The sequence below is a fragment of the Pelecanus crispus genome, chromosome 1 (assembly GCF_030463565.1).
Source record: "Pelecanus crispus isolate bPelCri1 chromosome 1, bPelCri1.pri, whole genome shotgun sequence".
Classification (NCBI taxonomy): Eukaryota; Metazoa; Chordata; class Aves; order Pelecaniformes; family Pelecanidae; genus Pelecanus; species Pelecanus crispus.
The window spans coordinates 139,210,897-139,233,557 of NC_134643.1; the positions used below are offsets into that span (position 1 = coordinate 139,210,897).

A 22,661-nucleotide genomic window follows, 5' to 3' on the forward strand; every position below is an offset into this window, starting at 1 on the left:
CCCCCGCGGGGTCACAAGCCCTGCCAGCAAACCTGCTCCAGCCTGGGCTCCTCTCTCCACAGGTCCTGCCAGGAGCCTGCTCCAGCGTGGACTTCCCACGGGGTCACAGCCTCCTTCGGGCACATCCCCCTGCTCCGGCGTGGGGCCCTCCCCGGGTGCAGGTGGATCTCTGCTCCCCCAGGGGCCTCCATGGGTGCAGGGGCACAGCTGCCTCACCAGGGGCTGCACCAGGGGCTGCAGGGGAATCTCTGCTCCAGCGCCTGGAGCACCTCCTGCCCTCCTTCTTCACTGACCCGGTGTCTGCAGGGTCGTTCCTCTCACATATTCTCACTCCTCTCTCTGGCTGCAGTTGTGCAGGCATTTTTTTCCCCCCTTCTTAAATACGTTATCCCAGAGGCGCTACCACTGCAGACCCGGTGTCTGCAGGGTCATTCCTCTCATGTATTCTCACTCCTCTCTCCAGCTGCAGTTTGTGTCCTGGTGTTTTGTTTGGGGTTTTTTCTTTTTTTTTTTCCTTCTTAAATATGTTATCCCAGAGGTGCTACCACTGTTGCTGATGGGCTTGGCCTTGGCCAGCGGTGGGTCCATCTTGTAGCTGGCTGGCATTGGCTCTGTCGGACATAGGGGAATAGGGGAAGCTTCTAGCAGCTTCTCACAGAAGCCACCCCTGTAGCCCTGCCCCCACTACCAAAACCTTGCCACACAAGCCCAATACACTAAGCCTGTTTTTTAAGAGAGAGGGCTTTATATAAAATAAAAACCTCTCTGTCTTTGGGATATATGAAACTCCTGCCCACTTGGAGCAGAGGGAGAGGCTGTGAAGCTGTGAGCATTTCCAGGAGGGAGAGTTCAGTCATGTTTGCATGCCAGGCCAATCTATCACCGTCAGGCTCATAGCTGGGACACAGCTCGGCATGAGAGAGATGTGTAACCTGCCAGGTATGAACTTAGGTCTTTTAATTTTCTGGTCTTGAGTGTGGTGTCAGCTAGTAAAGCAAAAATCAAGTTAGTGGGGGACTGACAGCTCTGCCTTACCAACCTCCGCTGTCATCTCTTTTACCACCAAAGAAAACCAGCGATCATGTTTGACTGAAGAAGTTTCTGTTCTAGTCTTGCAGCCAGCTGTACTCCTGGGTTGGGCCGATGGCTAGGGCTAGCGTCTCGTCGGTAGCGTCTGTCTAGGTACAGCTGCTTCTGTGCAGTGAGTGGAGTATTCGTAAGACTACGTAATATAAGGTGCCTTATGCTGGGGCTTTTTGTTCAATCTCCACTGGCTTCTGCTTTTTTACGGTTGGATTGAGAGCACTGAGGGAAGGAACAGCACGGTGCTTGTTCTGATACAAGAGCAGTAGTTTCGCTGCTAAGCGGAACTGTTACTATAGGATACTGTGTGCGTAAGAGACCACGCAATGTCGTGATTCTTGCACCCAGAAGAGGAGGAAGCATGACTCCAGTGGTTTATGGCTTTTCTTAGCCCATAGGAGAGTGGCTACAGGATCACTGCAGTTGCTAAAAGGAGACTAAGTCATAACCTTATGCTGTCAACTCTACTTACGTATTTCACTATATTTCACTTACATTCAGTAACAGTATGAAAAATCTGGCACTCCAAATGGAAACTTGCTTTGCTTGTATGTTAAAATATCTTTGCACAGCTTTTGTCTGGTCTCCCTGGTTATGTATCTCTCTCTCGCTCCCCCCCAGCCCCCCTACTTTTTTAGTCACCACAGACATAAGTTTCATAGTGGAGCTGTGTTCTTACCTTTCTTATCTTATTGTTGGTTTGGGGGCTGTATTTTGTTTTCTTCTTTTCTGTTGTTTTAATATTCCCTTCTGCAAAAAAAAAGTCTGTTTTCTTCAGATGATTCCTTCTTACAATTTTCTTCACAGCTTGCTTGTCTCACTTCTAATTGCATGAAGGATATTTTCCCCTCTTATTCTTTGTGTCAAGAAGAGGACTGGTGGTTTTTAGTTCACCTTAAAATTGTTGGCGACATGTTGACAAAAGCTGGTTGAATTCTGGTTTTCTGGTAGTTGCCATTTCTCCCACATTTACCCTTTCCTCTTAGAATATTTTTCTGGCTTACTTAAGAATTCTAGCTCAGGTTGACATTTTAGTACCTTATATTTTGTGTAATATTTATTTCTTATAAAGTTTAAAAATTCCTCCTCAAAAATTCCTCAACACCCCTGTCTTTGTCATCACTATGTTTTGTCCAATTCTTTACCCTAATGCTTACCACAGAATGAATGTTGCTAATAAATCCAATGCATTGAGTTTATTATCAGTTATTTGGGATCTGCTGAGCTTGGAATTAGAATGGATGTTGATTCTGCCATAGAAGAGCTTTTCAATCCTTCTTTCATTTTGCCTCTCCTCCCTCCCTTTACTTTGTTCTCTAAAAAGTAATTTGAATTCAATTCATCAGAGACAAGATTTTGGAACAAAACTAATTCTGGAAATGAGGATAAAAGCAAGATGTGTGTTGCAATGAGAAAATGCTAAAATTTCCCTCTAGATTGTTGTTTTCTCTATTTCATGAATCTGCCTCTGCCTGAATAATGAAAAGAGGCTTGGCAATGTGAACCAGCAGTGGATTTCTCTAAGGTATTTGATTGCACTGTCACTGCAATGAGTACCTGAGTATGGTCTCTGAGTTAAGCTTTGGTAGGAGCTGATTTTTACAGTAGCTAAATGTCGGCCCAGCTACCACCTAAATGACATGAATTCTAGTATCTGTTAAACACAATTTCTACTTTTTTTGCCATGTCTTACTTTTCAGCTTTGTAAATCTTTTGTTTTCCTTTTTTTTCCTAAACTAAGATGCATTTTTAGTAATTGGAATACATTTTTTTCATAGAACTTTTGTGATATTTCAGCATCTGATTTTTGTCTGTTTACATTTTTATGAGTCTGGCAAGATAACGTGACATAAAGCAGAGCGCCATTTGGTTTGTTAATAAATTTTGGAATATTGATACTGGATTGTAATAGCTTGACAGCTTTTGTATAAAATCTGCATTTTGAAATCACAGCCATTTTGCCAACCTTGAACTAGTGAAGATATATTAAAAAAAGACCCTGATTAGGATCGCATGGCTGATTGGGATCTAGAGGTATCAGAGTAGCTTTTGTTCAGTGTTCACAGGCAGCCACAAGGTTTTAATCACATTGCTTTGATTGCACTTCATAGCTATGTCATTTATTAGCACTTGAGGCAGCTTGGACAGCTGTAACTCAGGTATCCTTGCGTGGTGGTCTGTCTTGTGACGATGATGTACCTGCTGCCAGCATCGGACATGGGCTTCCAGAGGTTGCTGAGGCACAGCGAGCCTGCAGTTGTGGGTAGCAGGAGGGCACCACCACTGAGGTTCTTCACCAGATCTCATCTGTAGCACTAAATTTTTGGGATCTCTTTCTGTCCTTTGGCTCAGTGACACAGAAGCCTCCTCTGGCAAATAAAGCAAGTGAGAAAATTAGCGAGAAACTGCCTAAAGATTTATTTACTGTGTGAAAATCCTGCGTGGTGATTGGCTGCATAAGCCTGAGCGACAAGCAGGAGAGGAGAAAAAAGCAGCCCTGCAGCTGTTTGGGATTAAGGAACGTGTAACACAAACAGCATCTTCATGAAAACAAGTGAGCTTTAAAAAAAGCATTGAACACAAAATTCATGAGGGTTAATAAAATGAAGAAGCAGGAGTAAAATTTGTGTTTCCTAAGAGCATAAAAAAGCATTCGACCTAAAAAGAATATGTGTGATGTTGTGTGTTGTTTAGTCAGGATTATTAGCTAGCACTAAGCTGTGCTATCAGTTGAAGCATAAGCTTTTAATCTCTGGAAGCTTGAATTATTCTTAATATTTTTCAAAATCTAAATTGGGTCATAAATGTTTTGGCAATTTCAGATTAGCAGTGTAGGGAGTGGAGGGCATTATAAAACACACCATGTGATAGAACAGTTGAGTGCACTGATTACTAGGCTGCGCAAGCAGATAGAGCCAAGTGGGAGGGCGCCTTCACATCAGGAACGAAGGGTGCTTGCTCTGCGGTAAGAGTAAAATCCTGCACAGTGCCTGCCCATGCCATGCACGACTAGCTGATTATCTCCATCCTTCGTGGAGCCCTGTATTCCCTCAGCGGATATTTGGAAACCATCAGCTAGCCGAGGATCAGCCTTCTGCGCTAACAAAGGCTTGAGAGTCTAAAGAACTGGAAAATACAACCTGGATAACTCCCGGGAAGATCTAGAAAAGATAAGTGTCCTTGGTGAAGGCCACCCTGCTAAAGAAAAGGGAGAAAAACACAGATTGAGCATGAGAGAAAACAACCTGAAAAAGAATGATTGTTCAGTGTCTGCATTTGTAGATCAGGAACACATTACATCAGAGTAAAATACTGAGATATGAAGGGGGAAAAAAAAAAAAAAAACCCACACCCAAAACAGACATGATGCAAGAAACCAGGCTATTTAGCTGGTTAATGTATTAGTATTTAGTATTATTATTTAGTATTTAGTTAGCACATACTCTATCTCAGGAGGCGAGGTGGACTAAGTAAGCTAAATAAAAAGCCTAGAACAGAAAAATGACTTAAAAACACCTCAAAACATAAATGCAATGATCTTCTTTAATGCTAGTCTGTTTTCTCTCAAATATCATCCAAAGTTTATGCATTATAACTTACAGAAAAATACCAACAAGCACATTGTGAACAATATTTTTAAGACTTTTCTTGGTATTAAATACACCTCATTAAGTTAACTTGCATTCTTCTGTCATCTCTGTAGCAGCTGAAACAAATGATTTCATGGAAATATAACAATGATAGGGCCATTTTGCATGCATATATTATCATGCAATCTTTTATTGCCCATTCACATTCAGGTTTTTTTAGTGGTTCCTCTCCCCTATTTAAACTACTGATTACTTCTTCTAGACAAAGAAATACTCATTTTCTCTTACTTTTTCCCCTCGGTACTTCTATAGTGTGTGCATGCTTTGTAAGCATTTATCTTCAAAACTTGTCTAAGTTGTGAGGGCGTGCTATGATTTTGCCTAGGCAGAGGATGAAATGAAGATCAGAGTGGCTGTATTTTAAAGTCTTTGCTCATTTTGGATACTCACCTCAAAAAAAATTCAGACCTGTCTTTTAATGAATATTTAACATTCTGTTCCCCTATACACATGGCTACAACAGTGGCTGATTTGAGCGTGTGACATTTTTAACCCTAGAGCTTTTACATGTACTGCACAACAGGTATGACCACAACCAAATTGCGTAGATAAACAGTGTTAAGACATGCACTTCCACTCGGTGTTTTTAAAGCTATTTTCTCACACCACAAGAATGTGTTAACATCCTGGACCCCTTGATCCAGTGCTGTTTCTGGAGGGATGTTGCCTCATAGCATATATGAAGCTTGTAGTTTTTGGCCTGTTTCATTTGCATCTGTCCAATTTTTTTAGCTTTGTTCTCTGTGAAAACCTGTGTTTAGTGCGTGTTGTTTCCCTCCCTTTTTCCTAAACTACCTGCCCGCTCTTGCCTACTTTTCTTATAGCCATACCCCTCTGTTCTTGCTTGTCCCTGTATTGTGGTGTTCCAGATGCACAGCTTTTTCACTCTCTCTCACTTTACTGAAAAGCAAGAAGAGACAGGTGATTGTAATGAGCCAGCTTTGTGTATTATCATGCTTTTTTCCACGGCCCAGATAAAGTCTTTGCAGGAAAAGGACCACTCAGTTTCTGCAGCAGTGAGTGATGGAGAGTCCTTAGCGCAGGATGACCTGGAACAGTGACCATGCCCCACGCTAGAACTGTTAGACCTACATCAGTACCACCAAGTATTCAGAGAATGCAGCTGCTAAAATTCAGCTGATCTTTTCTGAACAGTGGTGAAATGTGATTTTCTGAAAAGCAAAAGTACTTCATTAGATCTGGGAGAGTTTCCACAGGGTTGGATTAGAAGTGTTAGAATAGGAACATCCATCGTGTTGAACTCTTGAAGAGTTCCAGTGTGGCTTTGCTACCAGGACAGCTGGATATACCTGGCAGGTACAGATGGTTTGGGCAGTCCAGATCTGTAGCTGTGGAAGCAGTGATGCCGCAGTGATTGCTTAAGGCTGATGTTGTTAGATGATGTGGCATCCAAGCTGTAAAAACCAAAAAAAAAACCGCTGTTCAGCCCTGGCTGTCATAGAATGGGGGAATCCCTGGTGAGTTTTTGTCATGTCCAACCCATGCACTGTTTGTGGGATTTCCCTTTCCCTCACGTCTCAGGTGTGTAATATTTATTGCATGGCTCTGAGCCACATGAAGATCTAGGGCCACTGCTCAAGAGGATAGAAAGGTCGGTCTCAGCAACTGCTAAAACTGGCTGAAAGGATTTTAAGACTGAGTATATGATGGGTGACTTTCCCATAACTGTGGGAAAAACAGCTTGAATTGGTTCAGCTACAGCTTTCCGAGAAGAAGAATGTGGAAAATCTCAACTAGAAGTGTTCTCTTTAGCAAACACGAAAATAAGTAAATCTGGAGCTTACCATCCAGGAACAATTTTAACCTTCTCTAAAATGGTTGTGGCTTCTGTTACTATTATTATTCATTACCAAAATAGCTGTACTATTTTTTTCATCATTTAGACTCACTGATATAGTAGTTCACTTATTGCGAGCATTTAGCTGTACATTGTTTTGCTACACACACTGCATTGTGCTGCTCAAAAATGCAGAAAAAAGTGATGCTTGATATTGATCAGGTGTATAACGCCTTCTTAATTGGACTGTGATGAAATTTAATAATCTCAGAAGTAATTCTAATGTGTCTAGCTTTTCTTGAAAGTATGGGAAATAAAGGAGCTTTTTACCTCCTGGGATATATGATGTTTAATTAATTGTCTTTCTGGAAAATGAAGTCAGAGAGAAGTAGTATCAGACAAGTTCAAAATGCTTACTGGTTTAATAGATCAAATGGTGAAATAGTGTTTTGCTTGAGACACAGACAAGCTCTTGAGCTGTTAAAGCATGTTTATTGTTCTTTCCTAGCTGCTCCATGTGATAATGTAATGGGGGGTGATTACTGAAGTTTTTATCTGGCAGATTACCCTGTTAACCTAGCACTCCAGTAAATTGTCATGTTCTAGCAAAAAGGCAGGACATTATGCAAAAGAGCACTTCAGCACACAAATCTGTTCAGCGCGCAAGCACATTGTGCTTTTCATTTTATTTTACTATTTTGTAGGATTGCATTGATGTGGGTTGGTGGGAAGGAGAACTCAATGGCAGACGAGGTGTGTTTCCAGACAACTTTGTCAAACTTCTTCCTTCTGATTTTGAAAAAGAGGTAAGCAATGTATTCTTTCATTTTTGCTTTAGAATACAGAATGAAAGTGGAGTTGAAAGGAATTCTCTTTCAGATATGTAATTTTGACAAAGTTTTAGTTCTAACTTAAGAATAAAAAAAGTTAAAGAAAACAAATTCCTGGATTACAAAGCATCCATGAAGAGAACGTGTGGCACTCAAAGTCATATTATGGAGTTTCTTTGAAGGGTTTGATTGGCCCATCCGGTCAGTCCACCTCCACTACGTTGCTCTGAAAGCCCTCCATCCTGCGTCCTCAGTTTGAGAGAGAGGGAGGAACTGGAGGTCCCAGGGTAATTTGCTGAGTCAGGTGATGCAATGATGACCAGAGTTGTTAACTTTTCTCCATTGTCTTTGTGGTGGAATATGAAACGTTAGCGTACCACCTGCATGCTGATTGACAGCAGTGAAGCACTCTTTCAGAATGAAAAGGGTGAAATTTTAACTGTGAGATTTGAAAGACAACAGGGAGCTTTTGGTATCTCAAAGGCATGTTTCTTTACCTCTCTCAGAATTATTAAAAAAAAAAAAAGGTATAAAATCTATGCAGAAGCTTTTTCAGCTTCTATTTATTATTGGCATTATTATTTGCCAAACAATATTTAGAAATCCTGCAGCTTCCTGGAAGGAAGTAATGGATTACTTCCGCCAAAAGCCCATTCCATTTTTAGGAACCTTTTCAGTCATCAGTGGGATATTACGAGCTTGCAGTCAGGCTTTTGATGAGTATTTCATGGTGACAGTGTAAGCCTTCTGTGATAAAACCAAGACTCACTGACACTCGGCTTCAATCTTTGGCAATAAAATCGGATGCCGGAGGCAAAAATTAAATAAATTGGAGAGCTTAATAAAGCAGCTATTAAACAACTCACAAAAGCTAACATGATAATTATTAAAAATGAAGGTAGAAAGAGCAGCAAAAAGTGTGCGAGATGAAAATGCAATTCCATAGCAGAGTGGATATCCTGGCTTTAGGCCTTGTAATAAAAGAAGGTGATTTCCAGAAGAGGCAGAAATCATAAACCTTAAGACATAGTGAGCCTATTATAGAAGAAAAAAAATCTTTATTCTTATCCATTTTTTGTGGTGAAACTTATTCAGTCTTTTTGAACTTATAAATTATACATCTTTAATATTTTTCTTTAGAGTACAATGAATATAACTTGTAGATTAAATTAAACATTCAGACACTTAGAAATTGCAGCTAGGTTTGCTGTAAATGTGGAGAATAAAATGTTATTAATTTTTAAAATAGCACAGATCTGACCACATGAGTAAGTAGCTGGTAGGACTATAGACTGTCTGTCTTTGCTTGAATCAGTGATAAAAGGGAAGGAAACTGATACTTTTCCAGTGGTTTTGTCAGGTCTTTTCTGATGTGATCCAGAAACCCTGGATTCCATCCCATGGTCTGAAAGTATTTGTTGCAGTAGTTCTGCTTGTTGAACAAAAGCTTGGGATCTTTTCCCGTCTCCTTGTTCAGTCCCCAATTTTCCAATCCTGATTCTTTCCCACACATGGCTATTTGTCCCAGGCCTTTTCTATTCACTGCCTAGTCCCAGTCTCCACCGCTCAGGTGGTCTCACTTACAGGATTTTCCCCTGAGCTCACTACCTGAGTCTAAATCACCATCTGGATTTACTTTCTATCCTTACACCAAATTTCTTTATCCAGCTTATTTTCCTCTCTCACTCTTTGTCCCTGCTCTGTAGTTTTGTTCTCTTCCTGTCCAACCAATCCTGGTTTCCTTTCTGTTGGCTTCACTTCTAGACTCTCTCCATCACCTTCTCGGTTATCTCATCCACACACAGAGCCTTGTAATTCCTCCTTGCTTCTCCACGTTTCCCTCAGCAGTCTTAAGGCTCCTTCACACTGCCTCCTTTCTGATCTTCGTCTGCATTTTTGGAGCAATGTATTTCCCTCATCAGCTTCCAGTTGAAGCCCCTTTGTTTAATGAACCATAGGATCCTTTCTCCTTTGTGTTTATCTACATTAGTGTTTTAGTTTATCAGGAGTGGGATTTGTAGTGAATCCTTCATCCATCTACACTTGCTGTGCTTTGGTTTACCTCGAAGACAGGTCTCAGGGGACATGAACTAGACTCCTTTCAGATGAGAACGAAGCCAAAAGATGTGCTAAAGGAGTGCACCTCATATATTCCAACTGCTGATGTATGGACAGTCAATAGGATCAGGCTCAGCTCACACCACTCCCGAGTAAAACCCCAAATGTGTATATTGTGCTGTTGAATCCTCAGCACCAACTATTTCCCTCTGCAGCCGTTATCAACCAAACCCCCAATTGCTATCACAAGACATTCATTGTCCCTGTCTTCTTTCCTTTTCACATTTTTCTGCACTTTTCTGCATTTAAAACTTGAGCCATGTTGCCTAAATTCTCGCAGAAGTGTCTGTGAGAGTGTAAGGGGCTCACTGTTCATGGACAATGGCCCACGGCAGCCAGACTAGAGAAGATCATTCCCAGCTTCTGAGTTCTTGGCCACAGCTTTCTCAGGTTGATGACAGGAGGTGATGTGGTTAGGATAAGATGGTAGGAGAAACCTGAGGCTTGCACAATGGCAACTTCAGAGATTTAAGCTGTTAGGCTTACTCAGTCTGTGCAAACTGGCATTTATTTTTTTCTCCAGAGATGAATACATTTGCTAGATTTGAGAGATCCCCCAGGAAGGGTGAGTGGCAAGGGCTCAGGCTTCACAGAAAACCTCCTTCCTGTCAACATTCAGACTAAGACTTGAGAGTCCTAGGGCAGAGGCTGAACTAATTACTGCAAGTGAGCAAAACAATTAATCTTTCTTGCAAGTAGGTGAGCCATTTGACAGATACATAGGAAATAATAGGGGGAAGAAAATCAACATGACTTTGGTAGAAAATGTCAACATAAATGGTTGGTTGAAGTTTGGCAAAGCTATGCGTATCTGGAAACACCATCATAATTATACATAGTTCCACAAAACGATATACAGTGTTGCATAGCCAACAATGTAGTGACAGTGATTGTGATCAGTCTGTAGCAAAGGAAATAAGGTCCTTCTCAGAAAAAAGGATGAACATATGAAGAAAACAACTATTAATTTTTACTTAGGCTTTATTCTCAATTTTGTTTTTGTTTTTTTTTTAAGAGTGAGAGTTAAAGTATGTCATTTGATCTGGCATGGTGCTCCATTTGTTTTTCTGTTCATTCCAAGATATATATGGTGAATGCCAGTGTGGTGTGTGCTCATACACACACATCATCATGGAAGGAAAGGCACTCCTCACCTAGCGTGCAGGTGAAGAGAAACAGTTCTGGCGCTGATTTGTTGGTCATGTTTCTCAGCAATACCATTACAGATCTATTAGGAAAATGGTCATAACGGAGAAGGTAAAAGTAAAAAGTACAGATTGGTTGGAATAGTTTATTTCATTTTGCCAAACGTCTAAACCACTGACGACTTGTTTTGCACAATTGCAGCTGTAAAAGAGTCACAGTGAGTGAATAAAATGTAACCTTTGCAGCATCTCCTGTATTCTGCGTTTTTGCCCCATTTATTAGTCTGAAAAAGCACCCTTCAGGTTTTGCCATATCGAGCTGGTTTTTTGGTGGGTTTTTTTCCAAAATGTGTTGGAATGTTTACAAGATTAAATTTTTAATAAATGGATTTCTTCAGTAAACCAAAGGTCATGTATTTCTCTAATGTTAAGGCACGTAAACTGGACTTTTTTTCCCCTCAACAGGACATTTCAATTGCAAAAGTAGAAAAACTACATTTTATTTGTCAATGCTATTTTCTCTCTTCAAATTCTTTTTAATGAAGTTGTTTCAGGGGAAATTTGTGACAGATCTGTAGTCTCAAGTCTTGTAATTATTAATGTTAAGCAATGTATGTTTAACTCCACCCTTTGTATGAATGAGATTTACAGGCATTTTGAAGCAATCTGTTTTCTTCTGTTATTAAATTTTAGAGACCGAAGAAACCACCACCTCCATCAGCTCCTGTCATCAAACAAGGATCAGGTAAGGTGCAGCTGATTTTGTACAGCACGTGTCAGTGAGCACATCTCAGTCTATTAAGTATATTCAAATTTATATAGAATTCATCTGTATCAAAACTGATAAGCAGGAGGTGTCTAGACAACAACTAATAAGTCAGAATCAAATTGCAAAAAGATGATAACCCTGAAAGACTATGATGTGCTTTTTAAATGTATTGCAGGCAACCGTCTGCACCATTTTAAAATAATGTATTTTGCCCCTTAAACACGTTAATTTGGAACGAGCATGATACTGCAGTTCTTAAAAGTTCTCCAGTTCTGTTCCTTGACTGAAGTTGATTGTGTGCATGTCTTTGCAGCGTAGACCCAATATGTTGGAATCTAATAATATCTGCAGGAGGAAACTGCATTTACTTTACACCTACAGATCTGATTTATTCTAGAGATAAAGAGGTTTTTTGCATATCTATAAGACAGTGTCAAAGAACTTGGCTGTAATACAGTGGCCCCATCTGAGTCGCAATCTAAATCTTACAGATCTGCATGAATGCTGGAGCTGGCTGCCTGTCTCTAGATTCTATGCCATAGTTAGATTCTTGGGTTTCAGTACTTTACAGCCATAAGTATAAAACTTAAAGGAGTTACCCTGAATCTGGTTATGTATATAATGGTATTGCGAATGTATTAAGGGGCTGATTATGTTTTCCAAATGGATGAGTGCTAGCAAAGCTGGTTTTGGAATATGTTAGACTGAATTGTCTATAAATACTGAGAGCTGAAACCACTTTTATTTGTAGTTTTAAAACGAACTCTCAATACAAATTTTCAAAAATGCCTGCATGACTTACTTTTTCTGTGAAACTTAGAAACAGTTAAAAAAGTATGTACGCACTTGACAGTTCTGACCCCAGAAACCAAATTCCTGTTCCATTGAGGTAGCATCACAAATCACAAGGCATGGGATGCTCTCAGAGTTTTCATTTGTATTGCAGTTGTGCTGGAAACATAACTATGGCTGGAATTCTTTAATCCCCTAACTCTAGTTGGTTTGCTAAAATTCTGCAGCAGCACTACTGCTTCCCCAGCTGTTGGCGCACATTAAAAAACCAAAATGAACACGTACAATCTAGCTAGATTATTTTTCTTGCCACTGTGGTCTGTTCCAGCTTTCAGTACTTTAAAAAATAAATTTTCCTCTCCTAAAGTCTTGACCTGTTAATAGAAGGACAGGTTACACCAGTGTACAATTTACTGTGAATTATTAGGCTACAATTTAACTAGTTTGAATTTTTCAAGCAGTTTTTTTTTACTACAGAATCATGACTATAAATATTTGGTTTGCTTATTGACAGCCATGGTTTGTTCTTCACTCTGTCCTGAGACTCCTAAAAACATAGATTTGATTTTAAGATCAGTGAGTAGCAGTGTCCAGAGAGAGCAATATAACTTTGCCATCTAGTGGTGGCTGCATACTAAAGATGTCTTAGCGACAACTGACGTTACAGCCTGACACAGGTTTTGGAAAAGCTTTATAAAATGTTATGTTTCTTTCAGTTTATAACCTATAATTAGAGAATAATACTTTCAATATGTTTGTAGCTGTGTGCATCCAATGCATTAGCTGTGTCGCCATAGCAGGAAAATGTGCCCATTTTCAGAAGGAAAAATGGATGCATAAAAGTTGCAGACAATTTAATGAAGGCCATCTAAGTCTATGGCGAAGGCAAGGCTATTGCTGTTCTTTGTTTTTATACTCAGTCTTTGACAAGTCCTGGCTGATTATGCGCAAGAGTTTCTTCTGATATGTACTTAGAGGTGAAAATCAGCCTGTGTTTATTACCATCCTGACATCCTCTATTTTGTCAAATTATCACTTTCCTGAGATAACACTGCATTTTGCCACATCCCTATGTCAGGCCTTACTGTTGATAGTAGGTAACAATTTCCAGTAATGTTTCTGCATATTTAACCAGTCATAGTGTGATGAATAAATTGAGAACTGTCAGTTGCAGCCTAAATAATTAAGTATCGGTAGCTTCTGACACAGAGCATAAAATCATAGCAGAGAATTAGAATTGGTCTTTGCAGTACAAGCGGTACATATGTAAAGGAGGTGTCTAGTTTGTGTTATAGTATAGCTGGAAGTTTGGCTGTATTTCCAAATCCTGCACAGCAGTAGACTGCCAGGGCCGTCTGTGCTGGGCTACTTTACAAAGTAAGGTGAAAACTGAAAGGCCAAAGTTAGGAGCACCAGTCCCTTACATTGTCACTGAAAAGCAGTAGGCATTTCACCGGGTAGCTGGGATAAGCAGTACAACTGCATCTAGACTGGAGGATGGGATTACTCTGTTGAGTCGCTCTGGGAGCTGGTACGGAGTTCACCAGAACTTCCTTGCAGGTGACCTTCTCCTGGAAGCTAAAGCAGGATAGTGCCTGCCTGGGTACTGATTCATTTTGGGGTCACAACCCACATAGGGAGTACACCTGAGCCTGGGAGCTCCTAAGTGTTTGTAGGCTCATTGTTTTAGACATGGCCTGAGAGCGTCCCTCTCTGTTTTAATGATGACTGTTAATCTTACTGTAATTAGGTATATAGACTTGTGTCTCCTTTCTTGAACGTACTAGTGTGTGCAAAATGATCAATATGTTGACTTGTGCTTTGCATAACTTGTGTTTAGAAAGGCTTTAATTGCTTTCTAGCAACAGTTTCTCCTCTCAACAGTGAAGTATTTTTCATACAATCGTAGAATCATTTAGGTTGGAAAAGACCCTTAAGATCATGGAGTCCAACTGTAAAGTGGCAATTCGGTATTATTTATTGACATGATAAGTGATAGAGTGTTGCCTGTGCAACAGCACAGTTCGATAAAGAAACAATGGCCGATGATCACCACTGATGAGCAATTGGCACTGATGAGTACTGATTTCTAGGAACCAGCTGCAGAAGAGAGTTGCGACAGCACATTCAGGAAATGTAAATGTACTTGAGAACTGCATATAATAGAATAGATTGAAGCAAAAAATTGCCTTGTGTTCCCTGCCCTGCCTCCTCTGCTTTTCTTGGATGTCATATACTGTAATTTTTATTGAAATACTAATAGCATTACCTAAAGTGGTTTTCAACACTGCTAAGTTGAAATGGCATTAGCACCTAGTAGTTAGCCAATGCAGCCAAGCCAATATCCAGTAAAGCAATTCTTATAATACGGGGACTAGAAGATTGCATCTTGCATGTGCCAGGAAATTTTTGCAAAATCTTCCCATTGTTGGTGCCACAAGTTCTCATATTGCTTATAGCAACAGAAGTCAGTATGTCAGGGTCTCTAGTACAGAGGCAGAAGGAGCAGAGGCTTACACCTCCAGGCCCAAAGCTGCCAATTAAAATAATCATGCAGAATACTGTCAGTACTACTGTTCTCATCCTTCTAATATGTGGAAGTGAACAGCTAGTAATAGAGATGAAAAAGAGAGGGGGGTTAACTTAGTGTAAAATGAGCCCAGTGTATTTGTCTATAGTAAGTATTCTCTTGGCAGAAATGCCCAATTAATTGCTTTATTCCTAATGATTCTCCATACTGTTGAATTGATCTTCAGTTAAGTACGTCTACAAAGGTAAAGGAACTGTCCACATGTAAAAATCTGTAGTTACTGAATTTTTTTTTTTCACAGAATGGTGTGAAAATGCCTATTCTTTTGAGGTACATGCTTTGGAAACTGTGAATTTGACTGTGAAAACATAAACATCCAATTGCTTTTTTGTCATTATGGTGTAAGCAAATACTTGAAACTAAATTTATGTTCAGTTTTAGTGAGATATTTTCAAATTAGAGAATGTAAAAAGCCTAAGAACTTGTAGAATTAAATCTTATGTGGCCATATATGCTGGTTTGCTCAGAATTTTGAATTTTCCTTTCTTTGACAGGTACCACAGATCGAAAGCATGAAATCAAAAAGGTACCTCCTGAAAGGCCAGAATGTCTTCCTAATCGAACAGAAGAAAAAGGTATGAAATGTGATTTCCTGCCTGCTCTCTGCAGAGAGACGGGGGAAATGGAACGGATGCACATCCTCATTTCGCAGTCCCTGTTTTCATTAAGTGTATCGTCTGGATGTTTACTTCCCACTCTGATAGATCTGTGATGATATGCATTTTGGAAAGGATCGCATTGTTGCTTATGGGCTAAATTCAGGGTATTCAATTATGCTAATCCAGAGCTGTTAAGTATTTGCAGCCTCAACTGAAGTCAAGGGGAGATATGCTCTCAGTACATAAAATGCTGTTGAAAGCTCTGTGCTCAGTAAAGCCCTTGATCGAGTAAGATACCCCACATTAGTGTGTACTTTTTTCTTAACATCTGTATGCCTTGGTTCTCTAGTTAAAAGCAGGGTCGGTGGTTTTCCTGCATCAGAGAGGGGTTTTGTGAAGATATAGTCATTAATGCTTATGAATCACCCCATTGTCATTGTCACAAAAGTCATAGGCAAGCCTGTGAAGAAATGAAAAAATTCTGTCTTCAAAGCCAGGTTTGAACATTGCAAGAAGTGGGGCACAGTGTCACACAGAGCAGTGACAAGCAAATTAAACCTTTAATGGTTTCATTGTGTTCATTGTGCATTCTGAATGGTTTGGGGAAAACAGTTACACTGATTCTCTAATTGAAGATGATGTCCAGTTTCATATGTTTAAGTGGACTATTAGACTGTACGGATAAGTTTGTTTATGGGATTTCTTAACTTTTAAGTATTCATACTTGCAGTCTTTTAAAAGGCACATATATGCACATGACTAAATTTATAATATGCAGTTATAATTTCGTGCCAGAACATTCAGACTTTGCACCAAGATCTGTTTCCAGATATATGTCTTAGCGATCTGACAGGTGTTTTAGCACTTTCGTCTACATATGTTTACTTTTGGTTATGTGCGCTACTTCTTGTGGTTATCTTAGCAATAAAACCCTTTGCTTTCCATTTTTGGATTTACAAAGCCAACTGTCAAAATGGTGGAGTAAGTTTAAATATGTTACTGTCCCAGGGTATAAATATCTGTAACTTTTCTAAATGTTGGAAAGAGGCCATAGGAGCCGTGCCTACGTTTCTGGAGTACCAGGGAGTGGCAGGAATTGTTCAGTGTGGTGTGGCAGCAGGGGTGGCACAGGAACGTTCTTTATGCTGTGTGTTGGTACGCTGCCTATCCCGTCCCTCATACATAGTTTAGATTCTTGGACACTGACACAGTATGAATTGCCATAGGAGTAAGTGTGTAAAAATTACACAAGATGCTAGAAAAGCTTCAACGTTACAGAGGACCCAACGATTGCATCAACTGAAAGTGTACTGAAAAAGGGTGTATGCCTGTGAATCAACAGTCACTTACTGGACTACTTCAAATCTAATGCATATTGCGTTTCTGGTGATTTATTCTGTGATTCTCTCAGACTGAAACCTGGAGCCCATTAAGCAATACCCTGTAACATTCCCAATACTTCTTACGTGTATACAGAGATGTAATATTCACAACGTATCATAGACAGTGTTGTCAAGGGAAGTGGGGTGTTGACATAGTAGGATACAGAGAGCGAAACTTTGGTCCCTTTGAGAGTTTTGTCCTTTCTTTAAGAAGAGTTTCCTATGGTGTGGCAACTGTGCTTACATGTTTGTTTTGTATTATGAATTTAGAGCATATTATTTACAAGAGTTATTCATGTGTATTGTACTTTACGAACTCACAGGCATTGTGCGTTTGGCACTGGCTGTTAGTATTGTGGCACTTTCTAACTACACATCATCAGTTCCGCAAATGATCTTCTACTTTGCTGGCAAGCTGAAAAATTCAGCTATAAGGCTGTGCTTAAAAACCTAAATAAAAGGTCTGATTTTTCTGAGGTGTTTAGATCCTGCCAAACTTTGCTAAATTTTAATGCTTTTATTTTCATTTAACTGTAGTTCACTTGGAACACACTTTTTTCCCCCCAGAAATGGTATTTTTGTGTTTGTTCAAGAGATGTTAAGAATATCTAGCATAACTATCTTTGTAACCTTCTAACTTAATATTGTTTCATATTAGAATGTGATGTAAGTTGTGCTTATGGGAAATTGTTGATATGGTATGTAATTTTTTGCCATTCTTATTTTTTACACTCACAAATCAGTAAGTTAATAAAATAAAAAATAGCATTCCCATTCAGACACTGAACACACATTTTGGCCATGAGGAATTACAGGCAGAACAGTCAGGCAGGGCAAACAACTGGTTTGTGGTAAACGTGTTATTTCAAATGAAGAATGACTTAGGATGGAAGTGGAACGGAGATAAGCTTTTTCTTTGTATACAGTGTATCTACAGTTGAAGACTTCTTGTTTAATTGTAGACTTGTGAGTGCAAATTAATTACACTTAATAATATCCATGTTCTTTTTTTCTGGAAATAATTGATTTAAAGAAAGATCAGAGAGAGAGCAAAAACAGTTAGACTTGCAGAAGCCTTCAGTTCCTGCTATACCTCCGAAGAAACCTCGGCCACCCAAAGCGAACTCTGTGAATAGACCTGGTACCTTGCCCCCGAGACGACCAGAAAGACCAGTTGTGCCTGTGACTCATACAAGGTATTGGTTTTCCTCTGTCCAGTGCTTTTGGGATTAGTGGAAAAAACACACGTTTAGAGAATTTAGATTTTACGGTTAATGTCACAATTTATTTCATGGTAAACTGTATGTAAAGAACAAACAAACAAAGGCCTTCTACTCATCTGGCTGGATCATAACTATCTTCTCAAGAATAACAGACTGTTCACTACTAGTTCATTTCTACTGATGAACACACTATTACTGCAACATCATAGTTTCCACTGCAGAATATGTGGGAAATATCTGCATCAGTGTGTTGCACTGATGTTGACTTTCCTAGTTTACCTCAGATTATTCCAGCTTAGCTGGGGCACTAAGTTAGTGCAAAAGCTTGGACTGTACTGAGGAACAGCATTAGACAATGCACATTGCAAATACCGTCAGCTTGGTTTCAGTCTGTTTTCTTTGATCGTTTTAGATCAATTTTTAGCAAAATACGTGTGTCTCCATAGAATGTTCTTTAAGCTGGTGCCACTGCAGAATACTGCTGTCAAGTATTTATGCTCTAGTGTTAGTTGTTATTCTATAGTTACATGACACTCTTTGTCTAGAGGTGGTTACGGCCTTTTGAGGAGCACTGAGAAACTGGACTTGCCAGCACAACTCCATTTAATCTGTGCTAGAGCTTGGAAGGGCAGAGTTTGCAGAAATTCAAGGCCTTGCCTGTAGTCCTAATCAAGTCTCGATGGCTACATTAGTCATCAGCATCTGGGTTGTGCTCTGTAGACTTCCTTTACGCATAGTGGATAGAAATAGGTGAAAACCAGAAAAAAGCAGTTGCCTAAAATGGGCAAGCTGCACATCTTGCAGAAATACTAGAATGTAGGCATAGAAGTAATTTTACTATTGTACTGTTAGAAAAATTAGCTGCCATTGAACTACTGGAGTTCACCTATACTAATGGTGAATTAAATACAAGAATGGAGTATAGGGTAGAGTGGAATAAAATAGAAATCCTAGACATTGATTCCCCTCATTCCTCCACATATGGTTCATTAAACAAATGCTCTCAGTGTGAAATCTGAGAAATAAAAAAACAGTGCCTGCCTTGTGCTGCCAGTTTCATCTTACTGAAGTGCTTTGGCTGTGCATCTCTGAGAATTTACCCTTCTGTCCAGGTGCTACTGCCACAGCTTCTTCAGGACTTCTTGGCTTTGAACATGCTTGCCCAGTTGTTACAAAATATAGTCCACACCTGCTGGTCACTTGGGCATGCTTGGAAAAGCAAGTATTTGCTATGACCTTTAGAGTTAGCAAAGTGATGTCTTCTTGGCAAGACCAATACATACCCTAGTGTTCAGTTCACTGGCTAGGCGTGCAATGGGGTAGCTATGCTTTTGTTCTATCCTTTGCCTGGAATATTTTAAACATATTATAAATATTTTAAACATTTAGAGTTGTGGAGAGGTATTCTATTACTCTTCTGTTTTCCTTTTTTCTAAGTACAAACTTGTATAAATAAACCATGCATTTTTAAAGATATTTCCATTTTCATGTTAACAAAGTGAAAAAGCAGATCTAGCCAGTAACCCTGTCATGTTCTTAATTGTCTAAACTCTGCTATGTCTAGCACAGAAAAAAATGCTTCATTCTTTTTATCAAATACCATTATATTTGAAAGACTTTCACTTGTAACAGTAGTTGGATTAAAACTTAGAAGGAAGGGTGATTTTAAAGGTGGTTATGATGCATGTTGATGGTCACAGTGCTAGCAGTTTCCCTATGAATTACTTTGTCAGCTAATTCAAATTAATGGATTTATCTCATATAGCTGTTCTGCCTGGTAAGCTCTAACCTGTAAGGGTGTCTTATAGGAAGAGAGCAGAAAGTTCACATAATAAAATAATCCATGGAATAGATTTTGAATTACTTGAATAATTAAGAAATGTGAAACTTCAAATGGAAGCAGCCACTTCAATAAAGGCGTTTTGGTTTTAAATAAGTTTGGTTTAATAAGATAGTAAATATTTTTTAAGACCTGCTGGAATCCATTTCCAGAATCTGAAAAACGTAAAGCAGTTAGAATAAAAATTGAACCAGCAGAATTTTCACTGACCTGTCGTGGTAACCCCAGTGGGCAGTTCAGCCTCCCCAGCCGCTCCTTCACTCCCCCACAGTGGGATGGGGATGAGAATCAGAAGGACAAAAGTGAGAAAGCTCATGGATTGAGATAAAGACAGTTTAACAGATAAAGCAAATGCTGTGTGTGCAAGCAAAGCTATTAGGGAATTCATTCACTACTACTCATCGGCAGGCAGGAGTTTGGTCATCCCCAGGAAAGCAGGGCTCCATCACATACAACAGTTTCTTGGGAAGACAAACGCCATCACTCCGAACATCCCCACCTTCCTCCTTCTTCCCCCAGCTTTATATGCTGAGCATGACATTGTATGGTGTGGAATACCCCTTTGGTCAGTTGGGGTCAGCTGTCCCAGCTGTGTCCCCTCCCAGCTCCTCGTGCAGCCCCAGCCTGCTCGCTGGTGGGGCGGGGTGAGAAGCAGAAAAGGCCTTGGCTCTGTGTGAGCCCTGCTCAGCAGTAACTAAAACATCCCTGTGTTATCAATGCTGTTTCGGTCACAAATCCAAAACACAGCACCATGTGGGCTGCTATAAAAAAAATTAACTCTATCCCAGCCAAAACCAGTACATGATCCTAGGGGGAAAAATTGCTGTAGTTATAAAGTGAGTCCCATGAGATTTCCATGGCTGCTGGTTAGCAGCCATGGGGAAAAGAAGAGGGTTTTTTTCTAAGTGGCTTGCATCTTATGCATCTCACTGATCTTTTGTGGTGGTGATTGTTTTTCCATTTGAATATAATCCTCCTTCTTTGGAGGCAGGTTAGGGTTGTAAGGGCAATAGAAGAGACAAAAACCATGTGGGACAGAATGGCTGTCAATTTGCTCCAAAGGCGTCACAGCTTATTTAGACATACCTGTGATTATACAGTTTACCGATGAGTCAATTCTCTGGAGTAGGCAAGCCATGAAGACCTACAGAAAGTGCATTTTTACAATCAGTCTAAACCAATCTGTGTCCGTGCTGCTGCTAACAGGGGCAGGTTCCCTCTCCTGGCAGCCCATTCCTGCAGCCTCCCTTATGTTAGCACCAGCATTTGTGCAGCCATTCAGCCATATGGGTCAGGGAGTTGCTCCAGATGGCAATTAATCAGTTTGCAGTGGGATTTCTATTAGTGTGGGGCTTCTTTCAGGCTGATCATCTGTCTCATCAAGCTGACAGCCTATCTGCATGGGCACGAGCAGTGGGAGGGAGACGCTGTGACCCAGAAGGGATGGCTCCACTCCTTTCACAACAGTGTGGATGTAGATTGGCATAATAAGCCATTGATTCTTTTGACGACAGAGTTGAGGTTTTTTGTGGGGTTGATGTCATATACCTTGGTATCTTTTGTAGTCAAATGGTAAATGTTGTGACTTTCAGCCCTAAATTACATCTTCCTTAGAATCTCCTCCAAAACCGTGCTCACACATTTCCTAGAGCGCTTCCAACTCACATGGTGCTCTCAGTTTGCTGGGAAGTATATGTGTACAAAACAGAGTACGCAGTCAGATGCTCATTGCCCTGTCAGCCAAGAAACTTTGTTGCTTCTTAGAGATTTACAAATAAAGAAGCGATTTTTTAAAAAAATTTACAGACCAAAAGGGCGGAAAACTAATTGATCAGGTAGATCACTTGCAGAATACCCGTATTTATCATCTCACCAATTAATACATTTTACTAGGACTGTGTTAAATTTCTTCTGTTTCCTTCCTGGTGCAGACTGCCTGCCATATTGATAGGTGTGTAGGTCTAGTTTGTTTTTCAGGTCATAAACTGGTTGTCTATCTTTTTTAGTTTGTACAATACTTGTCACCCTACCGCAGTGTTTAGCTGGATATATGTTCACTTAATCTGTGCCTTGCTTTGGTTTTTAACACAAATATTCAGGCTCTTTATCACAGCCTTCCTGAAGTCTGAAATAGGGTTTCCAGCCATTTTGTGTTTTGCCCATAAACTGCTGCCATGAGTTGAGGTTCAGGCCATCTGTCATCAGAGCATGGCGTCAAAAGCAGAGATAAATGAAAAAATCAATGAGATTCAGGAGCTTGCTATGTATTTACCTGGCAATGGCTAATTATCGTTGTTCATAGAAATGCACATCTGCCTGGGTTGTTTCAGGGACAGATCTATATTTTTACTCATAATTTGGGTACCTTACGTACATCATAATTGTTACAGCGCTATGCTGGGAATAGTCATTGTGGGAAAACTATGATATTTGTTAGGTGAGCTGGTAATGATGGTAAGTACAATTTATTGCATTAATTGAACAGTTGTTGTCACAGTAAATGTCACAGGGATTTGTCTGTGACCCGTGCAATGCCGAGCTACTCATCTACCACTGGCCCTTTTTTAATTTATTGTTTCAATAGTCAGATTATTTTAGTAAACTTAAGTAGTTGTGGGATATAAAGTTCTACAAAGAAAGAATAATCATGTTGCTTATGTTTGATCTCCTGTTTGATTTAAAAATAGTTCCTCTGTATGAGGTATCAGAACTCTTAACACTTGCCTATTCCACAGACATTTTCAGACAGAGTAGGTAATCTTGGTTCTTTGGACCTGTGGAAACAATGTTCATAGTCTAATCTCATAAGCAATGTGCAAAAATAAAGAAAGATCTTCTTTTG

The 22,661-nt window shown here is 39.9% G+C and overlaps 1 protein-coding gene across 2 annotated transcripts in view; it reads left to right on the forward strand.

The window, feature by feature from the left end:
• Positions 1 to 22,661, forward strand: part of SH3KBP1 (SH3 domain containing kinase binding protein 1) — a 208,124-nt gene that overhangs the window by 164,543 nt on the left and 20,920 nt on the right. The window contains exons 8-11 of one of the 2 annotated variants that reach the window (XM_075709586.1): positions 7,236 to 7,337; positions 11,318 to 11,369; positions 15,270 to 15,350; positions 17,790 to 17,952. In XM_075709586.1, coding sequence (XP_075565701.1) covers positions 7,236 to 7,337; positions 11,318 to 11,369; positions 15,270 to 15,350; positions 17,790 to 17,952 — 398 coding nt within the window. Of the gene's footprint in view, positions 1 to 7,235; positions 7,347 to 11,317; positions 11,370 to 15,269; positions 15,351 to 17,789; positions 17,953 to 22,661 lie in introns of both variants that reach the window. The other variant, XM_075709582.1, reaches the window with a different exon arrangement.